Source organism: Dendropsophus ebraccatus, chromosome 8 (assembly GCF_027789765.1).
Source record: "Dendropsophus ebraccatus isolate aDenEbr1 chromosome 8, aDenEbr1.pat, whole genome shotgun sequence".
NCBI classification, from domain to species: Eukaryota; Metazoa; Chordata; class Amphibia; order Anura; family Hylidae; genus Dendropsophus; species Dendropsophus ebraccatus.
The window spans coordinates 20,792,146-20,814,027 of NC_091461.1; the positions used below are offsets into that span (position 1 = coordinate 20,792,146).

The 21,882-nt window shown below is 42.7% G+C and overlaps 1 protein-coding gene across 3 annotated transcripts in view; it reads left to right on the forward strand.

The window, feature by feature from the left end:
* The first annotated feature begins 630 nt into the window (after nucleotides 1-630).
* Nucleotides 631-21,882, forward strand: part of ZFYVE27 (zinc finger FYVE-type containing 27) — a 71,914-nt gene continuing 50,662 nt past the window's right edge. The window contains exons 1-6 of one of the 3 annotated variants that reach the window (XM_069979984.1): nucleotides 631-710; nucleotides 6,109-6,321; nucleotides 11,818-11,888; nucleotides 15,527-15,713; nucleotides 17,948-18,043; nucleotides 18,562-18,674. In XM_069979984.1, coding sequence (XP_069836085.1) covers nucleotides 6,110-6,321; nucleotides 11,818-11,888; nucleotides 15,527-15,713; nucleotides 17,948-18,043; nucleotides 18,562-18,674 — 679 coding nt within the window. In that variant the 5' untranslated portion in view covers nucleotides 631-710; nucleotide 6,109. Of the gene's footprint in view, nucleotides 711-5,817; nucleotides 5,991-6,108; nucleotides 6,322-11,817; nucleotides 11,889-15,526; nucleotides 15,714-17,947; nucleotides 18,044-18,561; nucleotides 18,675-21,882 lie in introns of those variants that run through there. The other 2 variants (XM_069979986.1, XM_069979983.1) reach the window with 2 other exon arrangements.

Sequence of the window (21,882 nt, forward strand, 5' to 3'; positions counted from 1 at the left end):
CAACAATTTTTTTCCCTGCATAGGGCGTAGCACGCTGAAGCCAGTACTTTTAGCGATAACACTATATAAGTAAGTTATATGGCTTTATTTATTTATTTAAAGACGACTTCTGATGCCAGAGTACCCCTTTAAGTGTGCTTGTTTGCAGATCTCACTGCTTACATGGCAGAGAATGACATCTGTCCTATAAAGGTGAGCTGAGGAGCTGACAGGCCTGGAATCCTCTGCTTACTTTCTGTACTTTACACACCCATTCACTTACATTGTTCTGTACGAATTCCGCAGAAACTATGCAAGGTGTGAACACACCCTGACAACTACATTCCTGATCACTCTGTTCTAGGAGGAAAACAGACTCCAATTGTCTCCTGGGCTCTGCAGGGGGAACACAGCAGCCCCGGGGCTCTTCTGTAGAAGCAACCAGATAGATAGCAGCACAATGACTGACAGCTCCTCCATACTGTGCTGCCAGGGGGAAACATGTCAGCTCTGCTGCATCTGAGAGGCCAGCCTCCTGCCGTGCTCCTGCACACGTGTATCCCGGCCTCCTCCCTCTGGGCCGCCCCGGGATCAGCCTCCTATGACATCACAGCCAGTGACACGGGCGGAATCCCTCCTCCGTGACGTCACAATGACTCAAACAGGAAATGCTGGAATCTAGCACAACACAGAAACTATAGGAGTGAGAATAATGTGCGTGTGAGAGGAAGGTAAGAGCTGTGTGCTGCCACACCGTGCCCGGCCTCCCTGACGGCACCGGCTGCACTGCTGAGGCGGCCTCCGGTACTGCCAGGATATGGCCTGTCATCACTCCTCACACCGAATCATCACACACACACTCACACACTGTATCACCATCACACACACACACACACACACACACACACACCCCGAATCATCACACACACACACACCGTATCATCACACACATTACACTGCATCACCATCATACACACACTGCTTACACGGAATCATCACACACACTCTACACTGTATCACCATCACACACACACACACACACTGCTTACACCAAATCATCACACACACACACACACACACACACTGCTTACACCAAATCATCACACACACACACACACACACACACTGCTTACACGGAATCATCACACACACTCTACACTGTATCACCATCACACACACACACACACACACACACACTGCTTACACCAAATCATCACACACACACACACTGCTTACACCAAATCATCACACACACACACACTGCTTACACCAAATCATCACACACACACACACACTGCTTACACCAAATCATCACACACACACACTACACTGTATCACCATCACACACACACACACACACACTGTATCACCATCACACACACTGCTTACACAGAATCATCACACACATTACACTGTATCACCATCACACACCCCTTACATGCATCCATCACACACATTAAACTGTATCATCACACACTCCTTACACGAAATCATCACACACTACACTGCATCACCATTACACACACTCCTTACATGCATCCATCACGCACATTACACTGTATCACCATCACACACACACTCCTTTACATGCATTCATTGCAGACATTACATTGTATCATCATCACACATACACTCCTTACACAGAATCATCACACAGACACACACTCCTTACAACATAGAGGAGTTTTTAGTATTTTTTTGTATTATCACATACACACAGTGGTTAAATTGTAGTAACACACGCACACAGTGGTTACGTTGTATTGTCACACACGCACACAGTGGTTACGTTGTATTGTCACACACGCACACAGTGGTTACATTGTATTGTCACACACGCACACACAGTGGTTACGTTGTATTGTCACACACGCACACACAGTGGTTACGTTGTATTGTCACACACGCACACACAGTGGTTACGTTGTATTGTCACACACGCACACACAGTGGTTACGTTGTATTGTCACACACGCACACACAGTGGTTACGTTGTATTGTCACACATGCTCACAGACAGTGGTTACGTTGTATTGTCACACATGCTCACAGACAGTGGTTACGTTGTATTGTCACACATGCACACAGACAGTGGTTACGTTGTATTGTCACACACACACACAGTGGTTACGTTGTATTGTCACACACGCACACAGTGGTTACGTTGTATTGTCAAACACGCACACAGTGGTTACGTTGTATTGTCGCACACAGAAAGTGGTTACGTTGTATTGTCACACACGCACACAGTGGTTACGTTGTATTGTCAAACACACACACAGTGGTTACGTTGTACTGTCTCTCTCTCTCTCATACACACACACACACAGTGGTTACGTTGTATTGTCACACACACACAAAGGTTACGTTGTATTGTCACACAGTAGTTAATCTGTATTATGACACACTGGTATTGGTACTGGTGATAACCTTGTATTATCACATACACACAGTGGTTACATCACACTCACATACAAATGGTTACATTGCATATATTACCCACCCCATTACATTGTATAATCAGGCACTGTTACGTTGTATCATATCACATGTACACACATAAATGTTACTTTGTATTATCACTCACCGATTATATCTGCACATTAATACACACAAATTAAATGGTTGAAAACTGTCTGGATTTGCCCAGAACAACCAATCACAGCTCAGCTCTCATAATATAAAAGCTGGTTGTTATGGGCAAATCCAGACAGTTTTGGTTTCATGGCCATTGTGTGTTATCATAATAATACAATGTAAACTGTGTGTGATGACAATTATACAATGTAACAATGATACAATGTGAGCTTGTTTGTGTAGAGACAATACAGTAAAACAGTGTATATAAAGATGACAATGATCAATGACACAATGTAACAGTAGGTGTGGTGGTTGTTTGCAGCGCCACAAGAGGTCCTGGCCGGAGCGTATACTATGTGTATATGCTCCAGCTGGGATTCCATAGGCAACAAAGGCACGTATATTTTCGTAATGATCACGGCCATTTTATAACGGCCATGGTTTTACAAAAATATATGTTGTGTGAACATAGCCTTACATTGTATCATACACAACCACACTTACATTGTTACATTGTATCATACACAACCACACTAACATTGTATCATACACAACCACACTAACATTGTTACATTGTATCATACACAACCACACTAACATTGTATCATACACAACCACACTATCATTGTTACATTGTATCATACATAACCACTTTTACATTGTTACATTGTATCATACACAACCACACTTACATTGTATCATACACAACCACACTAACATTGTTACATTGTATCATACACAACCACACTATCATTGTTACATTGTATCATACATAACCACTTTTTCATTGTTACATTGTATCATACACAACCACACTAACATTGTATCATACACAACCACACTTACATTGTTACATTGTATCATACACAACCACACTAACATTGTTACATTGTATCATACACAACCACACTAACATTGTTACATTGTATCATACACAACCACACTTACATTGTATCATACACAACCACACTTACATTGTTACATTGTATCATACACAACCACACTAACATTGTTACATTGTATCATACACAACCACACTAACATTGTTACATTGTATCATACACAACCACACTTACATTGTATCATACACAACCACACTTACATTGTTACATTGTATCATACACAACCACACTAACATTGTTCCATTGTATCATACACAACCACACTATCATTGTTACATTGTATCATCACACACTCACTCCTCTCTATACTCTTAGCTATCGAGCTGGTAGAACCTTCTCTATTGCCACATCCATCTATTGTAACATCAAGATTCCCAGAACTGTTGCACAATCCGCAATGTTGTATTTCACACAAACCACTACTTCTTATTTCTGGTGAGATTCATTTCTGGTTTTGGCACAAATTATACTGGTGTGAACTGGACGCGTGACCAGGATGTGAGCTTCTGTCCTGTACACCATGCGGTTCTGACCCCACAGGTGAAGATATTTAATTGTTTGCTCACATGATCACCTCTAACAATGGGATCTTCCTGGCACATTGTTACCTATTGTCCGATGTACAGCTCCTCATACCGAATGACCTTGATGTAGCAGAGCTGGGACAGGCACCGTATAGCAGTGTAGCCCCCCACCCACATTTATGAGGTCAGTAAATATTTATATAGCGTCATCCCAAACACGAGGGTCAGAAATCTAATGTGGAGAATGTCAGTAATCCATTAACCTCACGCTGACGGTGGGGAATTCTCTGACGTTAGAGTGTTTACTCAATGCAGCTGATCGAAGCTTCTCACTTCCCTTATAGATGCGTCTGGATAAACAGTGAAGTTTATTAGTGTTTCGAGTGACTTAAAGGGCTATTAATTCATTTTTTTTTCTGGTTTCATTATTTTGTGTAGAAAATCTGGATTCTGTTAGAGATCTAGCAAACCTTGTGCAGAGGAGCAGTGTGACCATTGCCCATAGCAACCAATCAGATTACAGCTTCTTTTAAAATAGGCCTGAAAGCATGAATCTGATTGGTTGCTATGGGTTACTGCACAGGATTTAAAGGAGCTATCCAGGATTAGAAAAACATGGCCGCTTTCTTCCAGAAACAACACCACTACTGTCAGTTTTAGTGAGGTATTGCAGCTCAGTGAACAGAGACACGTTGTAATACCACACACAACCTGAGGACGGGTGTGGTGTTTTTTGGAAGAAAGCCGCTTCAGTCTTCATATTCTGGACAGTGGTGAAAGTTCAGTCTTAAAAATTTACATGGAATCTGGGAGCGAAATCCATACAGTTTTTTTTCTTACATGAATTTGATGCAGATTTAGTCTTGGTTCTGTGTGAAAACGCACTAAGTCACATGTTGTTTTATTCTCAGCGCTAGAGAATCCAACAATTAAAGGGGGCTATCCAGAAATGGAATAAACAGCGACATTTCTGCAAAAAGAGCGCCGCCCCTGTGGTATTACAATTCAGCTCCATTCACTTCAATGGAATGGGACAGCAATACCCCACCCAAACCGAGGACAGGAGTGGTGCTGTTTCTGGAAGCAAGCGGCCATGTTTTTCTAATGGTCCTTTTAGACGGAGCAATAATTCGCCCGATCGCACGATTAACGATTTTGAATGAACGATGTGTTTTTTTTATAACGATAAGCGTTTAGACGGAACGATACATCGTCCGGAAAAGTCGTTTTGCAATCGCTGAAGCCTATCTCGCACATAGGTGAAATCGTTGAAAGACTGTTTACACGGAATGATCTGCGAATTTTTTGCAAACAATCAATTTGAGAACGTTGAAAGATCAAAATGAACGATTTCTCGCTCGTCGCTTGATCAAATGCGATCGTTATCGTGCAAATTCGAACGATAATCGTTCCGTCTAAAAGGACCATAAGCCTGGACAACCCCTTTAAAAACAATAAGAAACTCTCTGATTTGAACAGGTGCAGATTCCGCATCCAAATCTGCATGGATGCGGAATTTGCTGCATTTATAATTTTTCAGGCTCTAGAGCTGAAATCCTCCTGAAGCTGGTGTCACATCTGATGGAGTAGACCTAGCTCAGTCTATTTCATCACTCACAACAAACAGAGATCTTGTTATTTAAAGGTATATTACAGATTGCGCTTGAGTGATAGTCCCTTTAAATAAGATGCTATAAGTAAGTGACCCCCTGACGTATACATCTCTATAGGAGACAGGTGACAGCTGGGACGTTGCAGCCAGGCTCCCGTGACACAGAAGTAATTACCCTCCGGCCCGTCCCACATAGACGCTGCTCTATCGCAGGGAACCTGTTTATCTGGTGCCTGATGTTCAGATTCCCTTCAGTTTTTCTATGACCTTTGAACGTTTCTCTGATATTAGGACCTGACTTCCTGGTGTTCGATGCCAGTTCCTTCTGGTCGTCCTGGCATCGAGCACAGCCATGCATTGGAGGCTCCCGAGACGCCTGGCAGGGAAGAAGAGGTCTGAGCTCCTCATACAATTCAAGCAATTTCCTCCTCCGTTCTGCCTTTGCCAGGAAGTTTTTTTTTTTTCCCTCCCTCCTTTGCTGCTGTGTAATACGGTAACTTTCTTGTTGCAGCATGCAGGCGACGGAGAGAGATGCAGCCTCTGCCGGGGACACGGGCTGGTCGGAGGGCATGCCAACCATGGCAGAGTCTCGGCCGGGGTCTCCTCAAGTCACCAGCAAGTCGCAAGCCTTTGATCTCTTCAACCTGGTCGTGTCCTATAAGAGGATTGAGGTTTACCTGGAGCCGGTGAGGGATGGCTGGGACACCGTCAAGTACCTGCTGAGGTAACCTTCAGTATATATATATATATATATATATATATATATATATATATATATATATATATATATATATACACATACATACATACATACATACATACATAGATAGATAGATAGATAGATAGATACATACATAGATAGATACATACATAGATAGATACATACATAGATATAGAGATATATATATATATATATATATATATATATATATATATATATATATATATATATATATATATATATATATACAGTATCTAGATGTAGCAGAGCTGAAGGTGTCATTTAAATCTTTGAGGTTGTATTATTTATTTGGTATTTGTCTAAAGCATAGTTCCCCAACCTGTGCCTTTCCAGCTGTCTCAAAACTACAACTCCCAGCGTTCCCGGACAGCCGAAGGCTGTCCGGGCACGCTGGGTGTTGTAGTTTTGCAACAGTTGGAAAGCGGCAGGTTGGGTAATGTAGTGTTACGACATGGTGGCATCACTACAGCAACAAAGAAAGACAAAAAAAAGTAAAAACATACTGCTAGTCCTAGAGTTCCACCAGGGCTGACCAGGCATGCTGGGAGTTTTAGTTTTGCCGCAGCTGGAAGGCCGCAGGTTGGAGGACACTGGACTAGACAGTAATGTAGAGTCAGGACATAGTGGCATCACTACCGCAACTAACAAAGAAACACAACAAACACCATAATGTAAAACATGTGCCTGGTACTAGAGTTCTGCCGCAGCTCTCCAGGCATGCTGAGAGTTGTAGTTTACATAGTGTTGCCACAGGTTTAAAGGTATGATCCAAGATAAGAAAAAAACAGCGCCACCCCTGTCCTCAGGTTGTGAGTGATATGACAACACATCTGCATTCTGTTCACCGCAACTAAGCTGCAATACCCCTCACAAACTGTGAACAAGAGTGGCGCTGTTTCTGTATAAAAGCAGCAATTTTTTTTCAAATGCAAGAAATTCCTGTAAAATTGCTTAATCATTGTTTGATGCGTATTTCTAATTTTAGCGCCTCACCGTTCTCAAGATATCTGCGTGCAGTCAGTGAATGGCGACCTCCTTCTGTGTGTATATACACAGGGAGAGTGGACCTAATACGTCTCACAGCTCAATGGCCTCTCCATTATACTGTATATCCTCTAGACACCTGCACTGATACACTGTAGCAAACAGAACACTTGTGCTGCTGAAGTATATAGCGCAGATAGTCTAGGCTAGATATAACTATATAAAGCACATAGCTTTCGTTCACTGACAGCAACAAGAGATTTTGAAAATCTGTGAGGAATTTATAGGCGAAGTATATTAGATAGTTTTGTAACTTTTAATTGTTAAATGATTATGTTTTATTGACTTGAAGACTCATTCAGGTTAATGCAGTAGTTTTATTTGCAGTCTTATGTAACGCCATGAGACAAACCTATCTCCGCTATCTGTTGCAGCAGAGCTGAGTTTGTCATTCATCTCCTTGGGGACGCACTATTCTGGAAGCTTCGGCCCTCCAGCTGTTGCAAAACTACAATTTCCATCATGCATCATTGTTGCGTCTGTATTATGGCTGTAAGTCATGGCCTGACCACAGGTCAGTCCAGGTCATCAGACTAGCGGTCAGGCTATTTCTTCCAATTCACAATCTGGTTCGGCACTCTGTCAATTGGTGGTGCGCGTAGATGAGAACGAATCCCCCGTAGCTTAACTGCATTAATTTAAATAAGCCACACAGACCTCGCTGAATTGGAACTCAATTGGAAGAATTAGCCTAATCATATAATTCTCGGCACTCACCAGTTCAGTTTATGTTGTCTTTATTGTATCAATTCATGAAACAATAAATTTTACAGTCCTGTAAAATTTTTTGATTCATGAATTGATACAATAAAGACAACATAAACTGAACTGGTGAGTGCCGAGAATTATATGATTATATTACGGGGGATTCATTCTAGACAGTTGATAAAAGCAGATATAGCCGAAACGCGTCCTGTAAAATTTTTTGCTTCATGAATTGATACAATAAAGACAACAAAAACTGAACTGGTGAGTGCCGAGAATTATATTATTAGGCTAATTTTTCCAACTGAGTTACAATTCAGTGAGGTCTCTGTGGCTTATTTAAATTAATGTAGTTAAAGGGGTTCAGAAAAACATGTCCGTTTCTAGTAACAACGCCACTCTTTCCTTCAGTTTTGGTGTGCTAGTGCAGCTGATTGGAGTATATAGTAATACCACACACAACCTTAGAACAGGGGTGGTGCTCTTTTTGCAAGAAAGTAGTTGTGTCTTTTCTAATCCTGGATAAGCTATGTTCACACATGGTACGGACAACGGACGTTGTTTGGCACTCAAAAACAACGGCCGTTGTAGTGAGGGTTAACGGCCTTAAAATCAATGCAGAATGGCCAAAAATTACTTCCACGCCGCAGCGAACAGCAGCCTTTGTTCAGTATATTGTGCGAACAACGGCCGCTGTTTGCATTGACTTCAGTGCAGTACGTGTCGATATGAAAAGAATGTCCTTTCTTTTCATAAAAAAATACATAGTGTGATCAAAGCCTTAAAGTGAGCATTGTGACTGGCAGCAATGCTCTCTTTTCCTCTGAATATACTATAAAAACTAGATTGTTGGGGAGGCCTGAGAGCTGGGATCACTAGGGATGGCCTCAATGGGGAACCCCGATCCCGTGTTCTTCCCAGGTCACAGAGACGAGACTGCTGCAATTTTTTTTTCTTTCAAAACAACTGGTTTCAGAAAGTTCTATATAGATTTGTAATTTAATTCTATTTAAAAATCTCAAGTCTTCCAGTACTTATCAGCTGCTGTATGTCCTGCAGGAAGTGGTGTATTCTCTCCAGTTTGACACAGTGCTCTCTGCTGTCACCTCTGTCCATGTCAGGAACTGTCCACAGCAGGAGCAAATCCAAAACCTCTCCTGCTCTGAACAGTTCCTGACATTGACAGAGGTGGCAGCAGAGAGCACTGTGTCTGGCTGGAAAGAATATCTGTCTAACTGTCTGACATCAGTTGATTTTAACATTTATTTTTTTTGCTGGAGTACCCCTTTAAATGGAGTGGCGGTTAAACGTCCCCCCTGCTCCTCGTGATGCCAATAAACTTAGCCAAGCATAGCACCATAGACTTTTAGGACCTGTTTTAAGCTCCATTGGAACACCCCCTAGTCATGGACTTGCTTTGAGGAAAGGTGGATTAGGGTCCTCTGTTATGGTCATTGGGGGTCCTAGTACCGATATCAAACACATTGGGGGAAGTTAATTGAAACTAATTCATAGGACAAGTGGATTAGTAGCCCTTAGCAACCAAGCAGATCAGCTGTCAGACTGGTTGCTATGGGCAACCGCTTTCCAAATCTATTGTTATATGGTTGTTGAGATGATAAATCTTCATTGTTATTTCCGGTTGTGGCCAACGGTGTTAGTATTAAGCCACATGGTCTACATCGTATCCGGTCATAAATCCTGAATGAAACTATAGCCTGATGCCGATTACATGACATGTGTCAGATGTCGCCTCTCTCACCCGCTTTCTTCGCCTTGTGGCGGCATATACTGCTGAGTCCCGTGACTTTGGCTGCGTTTCTTATTACCAGGTGCTGCAGGCGGCAGACACGTGTACTTTCATCCAGGAGTGTTGTGTAGGCGGCGGACGTGTCTCTGTTATCTGCCACATCTTTACATTGTCATAGGTTTCTGTACTGCACCTGTTACAGGGTTTAATTATAATCACTATCCTGTCCTGTATTATCACTAAACAGACCTACAGCGCCACTCTTGTTCATAGGCTGTGTGTGGAATTGCAGCTGCAATACCTGACACGGCCTATGTGCAGGAATGGCACTGTTCATCGAAGTCTTAAATGCTTTATCTTACCAAGGGTTTAAAAGGCGTACTACATAGCCGATGTTACGGAGGAAGCGAGCACTGACCTGTCAGCTCAGCCCTCGCTTCCCCTCTGCTCTCTGTCTGTGCTATTACACGCACAGACAGTGAGCAAGGGGCCGCCTTAACGTTTCTTAGATCGTTCGGGCAGCCAGTTAAGTCAGTGGCGCTCTGCTTCTGCCTCTCCTATCACATGGAGTGACAAGCAACAAAACATAGCTGTACCAGTTGTGATCTTAAACATGTTGAAAGACCACGATCAGCCAACACTGAACGATTATTGGCCTGAATGGCCGTTAATTGGCCAAGTAAGGCCCATAAACATTTAGGGGGAGATTTATCAAACATGGTGTAAAGTGAAACTGGCTCAGTTGCCCCTAGCAACCAATCAGATTCCACCTTTCATTTTCCAAAGAGTCTGTGAGGAATGAAAGGTGGAATCTGATTGGTTGCTAGGGGCAACTGAGCCAGTTTCACTTTACACCATGTTTGATAAATCTCCCCCTTAGTGTAATGGGGCCTTAAATCTCAGATGACGTAATGCACCCTTAGAGTCCGTTCACACGACTGAATTTTTGCAGAATTTCATGCGGAGTCCATGCCGCAGACTTTACTTGAAGTTCCGCCTGTCCCATTAATTCAATACGATGTCTCATGTGCACTCCGCCATCCGCCCAAACAGGGCGGATAATGGAGTGCACGTGAAACGCACAAAATTCCGTAAAAGTTTCTTTTAGTGTGAATGGACCTTTACAGTGAAATTACTTTAATCTGACATCTGATCTACAATCAATAAAGTAAGCTAAGTGTTGCTGGCACGGGATCAGAGTGATACATTTTGATCAGTAGGGGGCACCATGGTGAGACCATCACCGATTAGACATTGATAACAGAATGCTAAGTCATACCATCCTTGTCTAGACTGCACCCCCTTTAAAAGGGGTACCCCAGCAAATAAAAAAAAAAAATATTTTTTTTACTTTCTTTAATAAGGTTATATAACTTTATTAAAGAAAGTGGTAGCAGTAAGGGGGTACTCATCTGCTGCCACCAGTTGCTGCGTTGGGAACTGCAGGGCTGCTCAAGCCCTGGTCCTGGTACAGTTACATGCATCACTACTGATACTGAGCCCCCCTGATGTTTGAATATTGCATGTTAGTATTAGAATAGACATTATACTTGGGGAAGCTGTCTGTGTCACCAACGCTGCAGCCACGTCAGTGTAGCCGAGCAAGCGGGGATAACTGTTAATCACTGCTCAAACTGCAGCAGCTGCAGCACTAGTGCCACAGACAGCTTCCCCAATTATAATGTCTATCCTAGGGGAGTCTCCGTATCACAGTGTTAGTGATATGTACAGTAACTGTACTAGGACAGGGCTTGAGCAGCCCTGCAGTTCTTGACACAGATGAATAGCTTTTATTTGCCAGAATACCCTTTAATATTATATCTTAGGCTGTCTTACTAAAGGTCTTTGCAAGGGAGTTACTTCCGTTAACCCACAAAGGCGCCTATCGATGTCGGATTGTAGATGACTTTATTGTATTTTGCAGGCACGTTCTTTCATTGTTATTTGTCTTATTGTTTCCTGTTTCTTCCCCCCCACAGATGGCAAACGCCAATTGTTTCACTTCTCACCTGTTTTCTGGTGAATATTTTGCTGCTCACATTAAATGACGGTAAGTGGCCATAATCCTGTTGGTATGCACGTCGTGTCTGAGTGAGCAATGAGCTATTATTACTTTGTTGGCACAGCATTGTATTGTATAGATGGCACAGATCCTGGCAGATAATTGTACTAGGTAATTGCTCCTATACAGACACCTAGGCGTCACTTTGAGGACATGTCCTACTAAAGAACTTGTTGTCCTTTAATGTCAAGTTCCTTACGTTTCTATTGTATCCATTCTAGGGAACACGAATAGGGATCCCTGGGCATATGCCAACCTTATTGCTCTCAGGGAAACATGCTGTGCACCCAGTTGGGTAACAGCCGACATGGTTGCCTTTGAAGGCTCTGCATGGCTAAATGTCCTAAATGGGACATCCACCTATTATGTACCTATAAATGCCTTAGTCCTGTTACCAGGCAGTAGCTATATGGGTCACAGTTATAGCCGGGCCTAAAAGACAGGGTCCCAAAAAAAAGCCCCCCTGCATAATGTCTGTGAGCAGAATTATTAGAGTGAGTGGTATTTGTGTAGGGCCTGATGTAGAGCAGAGGTGTGCCAAGGAGAACTTGGGGTCTAGTCTAGGGCCTAAATAAAAAAAAAAACTCCGATCTGGGGTCTACGTTAGTTTTGATGTCTGATTCGGGGGCCTAATTAGTTTTTTGTCTGAATTAGTTTGTGTCCAGTCTGGAGTCTGAGTTAGTTCTGGCATTTGGTCTGGAGACTAAATTAGTTCTGGTATTTGGTCTGAATTAGTTCTGGCATTTGGTCTGGAGACTGAATTAGTTCTGGCATCTGTTATTTGGTCTCAGATTTTATGTCTGGTGTGGGGACTGAATTAGTTTTGACTTGTCTGGGGTTCCAAATTAGTTTGGAGGTCCGGTTTGGGGTCTGAATTAATTCTGCCATCTAGTATAGGGTCTGAATGAGTTCTGGCGACTAGTATGGGATCTGAATTAGATTTGGTGCCTGGTCTGGGGTGTGAATTAGTTCTGGCATCTAGTATGGGGTGTGGATTAGTTCTGGCATCTAGTATGGGGTCTGAATTCGTTCTGGCATCTAGTATGGGGTGTGAATTAGTTCTGGCGTCGAGTATTGGGTCTGAATTAGATTTGGTGTCTCGTCTGGGGTGTGAATTAGTTCTGGCATCTAGTATGGGGTGTGAATTAGTTCTGGCGTCTAGTATGGGGTGTGAATTAGTTCTGGCATCTAGTATGGGGTGTGAATTAGTTCTGGCGTCTAGTATGGGGTGTGAATTAGTTCTGGCGTCTAGTATGGGGTTTGAATTAAATTTGGTGTCTGGTCTGGGGTGTGAATTAGTTCTGGTGTCTAGTATGGGATCTGAATTAGATTTGTTGTTTGGTCTTGTTTCTGAATTAGTGTTCATGTCTGATCTGGAGTCTTACTAAACTTAAAGGTGTGGAGTCTGAATTAATTTTTGGGTCTGGATTTATTTTTTGAGTATAAATTTTATTTGGGGGTATCAAGTTTTGGAAAAATTACTAAGGGCGCTTTACATTGGCATTTTGACAGGACTTCCCCAACCTTCTAATATCTGGCATGTACTGCAATGTATTCTCGAGGTATATTATTATACTGTAGCCCAAGTGGGTGCCCACCTGCCATTATAGTGGCAGCCATATTGGTTGTTCAACAACCACATGTTCTCCATAATTTAATTATGGGGCCATATTTTCCCCTGCTCTCTAGTCCATGGACTATGTCTGTTACTACACCTTATCCCCAGTCATGTGAATACCTGACGCAGGGTGCCGCTGTTTCTTTCTTTTTTCCCCCTCTAATTGTTGACATTAAAAAACAGTTTCCATTTCCCTTCTTTTATTTGCTTTCAAGGTGTCGCTTTTTATTTTAATATGAAGTAATATTCCTGAATACATACACCGAGCTCCAGATACAAGGCTCCTTTGTTATAGCGTGCGCAGTGTGACGTGGGGTGCGGTGTGTTTACTTAGCCTGATCTGTACATATAATGGTACAAAGGAGCGGGAATAATCTCTCGGCTTGTTAGAAAGGAGACAGTCATGTCACAGGTGACAGGTTGGGATAAGATGTTTTGTTCCGATGTGACAGGCAGGTGCAGCACTACGGTAACCACAGGCGGTAACATGTGCGGCTTCATATAATACACATCTAGTCAATGAATACTTGATGATACATGCAAGGTGAAGCATCCACTCAAGGCCTCCTATTCAGGGGGCTGTTGGCTTTTGCAAGCGTTGACAACTTGTGGACAACGAATGTCTGTAGATCTGTATTAGAAGAATTTTTCTAAAAGGTTGTTCGTAAAAGGAAAAAAAAAAACTGGAAGCAGCGCCACCCTGGTCTATAGGCTGTTTCTGGTAATGCAGCGCATCCCTATTTACTGGAGTGATCTAATACCAGACGCGGCCTATGAGCAAGGATGGCGCTGCTTTCAATTTCTTTCTATCATGAGCTCTCACAATGTTGCTCACAAAAGTAGTAGAAAATAATCCCTATTTGGGTTATGTGGGAGATTCTTTTTACTTTTAGTAGTGTTCAGAGTAGCAGGAATGTGTGTGTGTGTGTATATATATATAATTTCCCTGTAAATCACCTGTCGCTGATACTGCTGCTCAGAGCTTCCTGTTCTCTGTCCTGTCGCACAGGAAGTGCCTGCTCAGCCAATCACTAACTGAGACAGGTCACAGCTGCAGCTACTGATTGGCTGAGCAGGCACTTCCTGTGTGTCAGGACAGAGTACAGAAGCTCTGAGCGGTAGGATCCACAGAAGTTTTTGCGAGCCTGATTGGGGACAGTGAGTGGTAATCTTGGCACAACATTATAGTATATGTTGGCACCATATGAATCAAAGAAATTATTATTAAACAACAAGCCTCCAGACATGACTTTATTTATATATAATTACACTGACCTGTATGATCATTGCCAGTATTGGTATCAGTTTACGTAACCTTCATTTACTTCATTGGCCCAACAGCTTTCATGTTATATGCAGAATAGTCTTCAGGGGCCTTGCCGCAATCGTTCCATCTCCTTGGGACGCCTGAGGAGATGGAACAATTTGATCAGCTGAAGTCTCAGTCCTACACATAGGGCCCTATTCCACTGGACGATTATCGTTCAGATTATCGTTAAATCGTTCGAATCTAAACGATAATCGTTCGGTTGAAATGCAGTTAACGATTAACGACTGAACGAGAAATCGTTGATCGCTTTATAAGACTTGGACCTATTTTTATCGTTGCTCGTTTGCAAAACGTTCGCAAATCGTTCGCATTGAATAAGACATTGTTCGGTTTATCGCAGTAGATACGAACGCAATAGCGAAGAAAAAACGATCGAAAATACGATCATAAGTAACGATTATCGTTCCATGGAAATGAGTGAACGTTTTCAGGTCTTTTGCAATAGCGGTCGTTTGCGGTCCGTGGAATAGGGCCTTAAGTTTGCATTTTAAAACTGTTAAAATAAAGTGCTCAACACTAGTCTTCTTGCACAAGGCCCGTGCCAATGAGACACTCCCTGATCAGCTGATCACCAAAGGTCCCTTCTTACTAGGAGCCTCTGAGATGTATATGGATACCTGATATCGTATGTCTTGTGTACAGTCTATGTTATTTATTTGTCGTTTTTTATTGCCCCAGTTGCCTGGTTCTCGGTGGGCGCCCTGGTGGTCTCCATACCGGCCCTTATCGGCTACCTGCAGGAGTTGTCGCACACCAATATCCCGGAGCCAGAGATGGCCAGAAGGAAATACTACAGTGTGCGCCGGGAGGAACTTAAGAAAGTGAAGCTGACCCGCCAAGAGGCAGTGGCGGAGTTCAAGAGCTTGTGAGTACTTCCTCATTCCTGGAATTCTCCTTCTGCCTGTTCCAAGATTACATATCACATCCTGTCAGCGCAGACAGCGGTACAAAGAAAGCAGAAATGGGACAAAGTGCTAAATGTTCAGAGACTAAGGAAGTCTCATAGGTGACGACACTGTACAGCCTCTGGATAATGTCTACTGTCACTATTAAAGGGGTACTCTGGGGAAAATACTTTTCTTTCACATGAACTGGTTTCAGAAAGTTATACAAAATTGTAATTTACTTCTATTTAAAAATATCAAGTCCTCCAGTACTTATCAGCTGCTGTATGTCCTGCAGGAAATGGTGTTTTTTTTCCCAGTGTGACACAGTGCTCTCTGCTGCCACCTCTGTCCATGTCAGGAACTGTCCAGAGCAGCAGCAAATCCTCATAGAAAACCTCTCCTGCTCTGGACAGTTCCTTTCAGACTAAGAGTAAACACCATTTCCTTCAGCACATACAGCAGCTGATAAGTATGGGAAGACTTAAGAGTATTAAATGGAAGTAAATTAGAAATCTATATAACTTTCTGAAACCAGTTGATTTGAAATAAAAAGATTTTTGCTGGAGTACCCTTTTAAATTAGATTGTCTAGTTGGATGGTATACTAAGGCTACATTCACACGTTCCATGTTCTGCACAGAACACGGACATGGCATGCCTGTAACGGACTCCACCCGGGCAGCATCTGTGATAAGATGCTGGGAGCGGGGGAACTGTATGCATATGTGCTGTAATGACAGCACCACACGGCTGCTTCATCACAGCGCATATGCATACAGTTCCCCCGCTCCCAGCATCTTATCACAGATGCTGCCCGGGTGGAGTCCGTTACAGGCATGCCATGTCCGTGTTCTGTGCAGAACATGGAACGTGTGAATGCGGCCTAATACAATATTGGCAAAAGGCCCCAATGCGGAGTTATATGTATTCAGGGAAATTGTGGTGCTCTGCCCCTCTTGGATGTTTATGGCATGTTTATCTCTGTCTGTGACAGGAACTGTCCAGAGCAGGAGAGGTTTTTTATGAGGATTTGCTTCTGCTCTGGACAGTTCCTGGCATGGACAGAGGTGGCAGCAGAGATCACTGTGTCATACTGGAAAGAAAATACTACTTCCTGCAGATCTTACAGCAGCTGATAAGTACTGGAAGACTGGAGATTTTTAAATAAAAGTAAATTATAAATCTATATAACTTTCTGAAACTTGATTTTGAAAGCATATGTTTTTTTCTGGAGTACCCCTTTAACGCCCAGACCCCAACTGATCAAAACCTTTGACAGTATACACAATAATTATTTTTCAAAAGCAAACAAAGTTGCATTTGCTAATTCCATCTCTAAATAGCGTGGTTGGGTCAAGGTCCGTGCTGCTCATATCTATACACTGGGAAGCACCGAGGCTGCTGTCTCCGTACAGGAAACAAGGCTGTAGAATAACATACAGCCTATTGCACTGGCCTCTGTACTGGAGACTGGAGTCTAGGAGACAGACCAGTGCTGCCACCTAGTGCATAGATATAGATAGAGCATTGTACACTCACCTTGCATTAGTTTCAGCAAGCCGTGACCAGTGAGTGATCCATTGTATTGTATCTTAGTAATGGATCTTCTCGTTCTGGCAACAGACATTACTGGTGGAAACAACCACTTGTTCTCCTTTCTTGTTTTCTTTAGTAACTGTATCCCATCTTGCAGAGTTCACCTTTAAGAGGGTTAAAGGGGTACTCCGGCAAAAAAAACCTTTTTATTTCAAATCAACTGGTTTTAGAAAGTTATATAGATTTGTAGTTTACTTCTATTTTAAAAAATCCAGTCTTCCCATACATATCAGCTTCTGTATGTCCTGGAGGAAGTGGAGTATTCTTTCCAGTCTGACACAGTGCTCTCTGCTGCCACCTCTGTCCCTGTCAGGAACTGTCCAGAGTAGTAGCACATTCCCATAGAAAACCTCTCCTGGATAGTTCCTGACATGGACAGAGGTGGCAGCAGAGAGCACAGTGTCAGACTGGAAAGAATACACCACTTCCTGTTGGGCATACAGCAGCTGATAAGTACTGGAAGACTGGAGATTTTTAAATAGAAGTGAATGGCTAACCTCCATAACTTTCTGAAACTATTTGATTTAAAGGAAAAAGATTTATGACTGACTACCCCTTCAATTATTTCTGTTTGATCTGTCTGTAGCATTCGCTAAATGCTGTCATGTCTATTGCAGCCTAATTCACTTGGAGGGCATCCTCAATCTGATCTGTGGCACTTGTGAGAAAGTCTATCAGGTCGTGTACTGGCAGAATCCTTCCGCCTCAATTCAGTAAGTAGCTCAGCAAGTATAGCTTCCTTTAACCTGTTCCTCTGTTACCAATGCAAAACTACAACTACTAGTGTGGCCTGACACGTTGGAGATTGTAGTTCTGCAGTACCCGGCAATCCGCAGGCACTCACTGTTTTTAATCAACCGTTATAAAGAGCCGAAAGAAGCACATGGCTAGGTGCTTCACTCTCTGGCTCGTTGCAATCTCCGTTTCATTAGAGGAGATGGTCTCCATAGACTTACAATGGAGACCCTCTGCAGTAAGATGAAGATCACAACAAGCCGGGGGGTGAAGCGTCTAGCCAAGTGCTTCTCCCGTCTCTATCTTTATTTGGTGGGAGCCTGAAAACCCAGACCCTGTCTAATCACAACTTGTGACAAGCCAGTGGCATAGAGCTGTAGTACCACACATGACATTTGGACAGGTGTGGCGCTGCACTTTTTTTTTAATCCTATATAACTGCTTGTTCCTGGCCTTTGGTGTAGCCATTGTGACATTGTTTCCTGTATTTTCTCAGGTTTTATGGATTATTACTGGGCTCGGTTTGCATTCTCTATCTCCTGCCCTTGTGTTGGGTTTTGGCGATTGTGAACAGTGCCGTATTCTTGAGAAACTCCGACTTCTACAGAGGTAAGCATCTGTTCATTGCTTTAAAGCAATATGGCTTCTCACCTTTTTAAAGGATACATCCTGCTTGTCAACCATTTTTTTTATTCTCCCAGTGTATCTGAAATGAAGAATAAAGCATCTTTGCCAAAAAGTTTTAAGGCAAAAATCTGTTGATGTTTTGTCTTCAGCTGCTGTGCTACCCATGTGTCTCCATGGTAACAGACTACAAACAGACTCTGTAGTCTGGTCCGGCTGTCTTATTCGCTTCTGTGTGCCTTCTGCTTGCTGATATCTCAGATGTTGACACGGCATATAACCACATTGCTTTTGGTGCCAATTTCCATGTAAAATTTAGACAATTTCTTAGTATATTTTTAATGAGCATGTGTGTGTGAGGGCGTGTTCACTTGGTCAGGTTTTTATCTGTAGTCATTGGGGGAGATTTATCAAACATGGTGTAAAGTGAAACTGGCTCAGCTGCCCCTAGCAACCAATCAGATTCCACCTTTCATTTTCCAAAGAGTCTGTGAGGAATGAAAGGTGGAATCTGATTGGTTGCTAGGGGCAACTGAGCCAGTTTCACTTTACACCATGTTTGATAAATCTCCCAGGAACAGATCATAAAAGAAGGATATGTGTAAAGGAAGAAGTAAATTTTTCCTTTTTTTTTTTAAATCCATCCCTGGCTTTTTTGAATGTGTGAACACACCCTGAAGGGGGCCTACACGGGCATCCTGGAATTTACACAATAATAATCCCTGTGTGATAAGTCATAGAATGCATCATGTCTTGCGGGGGAGGGGTTTAAAGGGAACCAATCATCTCCTTGTGGTAGAGTGAGTTGCCTGGTACCTAACAGCGCTGTGCCCGGCGTCAATGTCAAAACCTGGGCGGTCCTGGCCAGTGATTGGCTGAGCAGCCTGTCAGCTCAGACAGGTTGCTCTGAAGCTGCAGCCATGCAAAGGAAGCAAGCAAAGGGCAGGAGAAGACGGGGAGAGAAGTAATGTACAACACTTTAGGGCAAGAACGGCATGGACATCGCTAACGATGTCTGTGCAGCCCTTGTTAAACTATCATGAAGCTGTGCAATAGGCTCAGTAAATGAGAACCAATCTGGCAGATCAGCGCTCGTTTACATCATTGATCAGGCTGCCATCTGCCCATGTAATAGGACCCTTAAGGCCCTATCCCACGGGACGATTATCGTTCGGATAATCATTAAATCGTTCGGCACTAAGCAATAATCGTTCGGTTGAATAGCAGTTAACGATTAAATGACGAACGAGAAATCGTTGATCGCTTAATAAGACCTGGACTTAATTTTATCAATGCTCGTTCGCATGTAATAAGACCTCATTTGGTCATTCACAGTAGCGACGAACGCAATAGGGATGACAAGACGAACGCAAGAACGATCATAAATAACGATTATCGTTCCGTGTAATTGTGTGAAGGATTTCAGGTTGCTCGGAATAGCGGTCGTTTGAGATCGTTTATCATCCGAACGATAATCATCCCGTGGAATAGGGCCCTTAGAGTCTTTTTACACACACAGATATCTGACAGAGTTTTGAAGCCAAAGCCAGGAACAGAATATAAACAGTCGCCATTTCTGCACAGATTCATAAAAAACATACATAGCCGCATAGACATCAGTATGCATAGTGTCCGCCATTGCAGATTGAAAATACAGAAGAGTGCCCGAGACCCTATAACGTTGTCTTTGGGTTCGTTTGAACCATGTAAAAGTATGTTCACCTACCAGGATCTCGATGTACAAAGCCAATTGACTTCAATGGGAGGGGTAAAGTATAGTTGGGGGTTTGTACTGGTAGAAGGGGGGATTTGTTCTTGGGTCTGTATAAATGGGCGTCCTGGGATATGTATAAAGATTGGTCTGGTAATATAAATAGATGGGGTTTGGCCTTAGGTCTGTATTATTGGGGGGGGGGGGAATGTGGTCTTAGGTTAATATAAGTAGAGAAGGTCTGATCTGGTGTCTGTATAAATAGGGTGAGGGGTCTGTCCTTTGGTCTCTATACATCAGGGTATCCTTGTGTTTGTCCTTTATAAATGGGGGATCTGCATAAAGAGTCTGTATAAGTAGGAGTCTCATCTGGACTCCGGACCTGTATAGAGAAGTCTGGTCTGGTGTCTGTACACAGGGAGACTCTAATGGTACTTTTACACGGAGCGATAATTGGCCCGATTAACGATTTTGAATGAACGATGTTTTTTTATAACGATCAGCGTTTAGACGGAACAATACATCGTACGAAAAAATCGAGAACGATCATTTTGCGATCGTTTAAGCCTTTAATCTCACACATAGGTGAAATAGTTGAAGGACTGTTTACACGGAACGATCTGCAAATTTTTTGCGACCGACCAACGATAATTTGAGAACATGTTGAAAGATCAAAATGAACGATTTCTCGCTCGTCGTTTGATCGTTCGCTGCGTTTACACGTACGATTATCGTTCGAATTCGATCGTTATCGTGCAAATTCTAACGATAAATCGTTCCGTGTAAAAGGACCATTAAGCCAGTAGGAAATGAAGTGCAGATAAGGTGATCTGGTCTAAGGCCTGGCAATGGGGGGTCTGGATAAGTTTGGTTAACCACAAAACATTCAAGTCTCCTATATAAGCAGTAACATGTAATCCTAGCACTGAACACTAGAGGTCAGCATAGGTCGCAGATTTCACATCCAGTTTTATAGATCCCTGCTCAGACATATAATCGTTCCGTATTGTATTATCCATTGTGAAAGCTATAAGTATGATGGATGGAGTCTTTTTCTCAGTATCTGGATGTATAACTCCTCAATCAATATTAAGTAATCGTCTCTGTTATATTTCATCTCATCCTCGCCGTGTTCATTACATTTCTCTTACTTATATCATTAGCGCCACATGTTTCCACTAACTTTTAATTATCTTGTAGCCATCGGTTTACGGCAAAATGAATGGCGGTGTCATAATAGATATGCTAGATGAGCAGTGATTCTTTTAACCCTTAGGGGGACGTCTGCTTTCTGGTGCCTATTGGTATATTATTGTATGCCAAAATGGCAACAAAACTTTTCCGCTAAATTCTTGCACAATTTAAGTCGACCACTGGGTGGGGGGAGGTCTAAAGAGACACCAAGGGGGAGAGTTATCAAACATGGTGTAAAGTGAAACTGGCTCAGTCGCCCCTAGCAACCAATCAGATTCCACCTTTCAT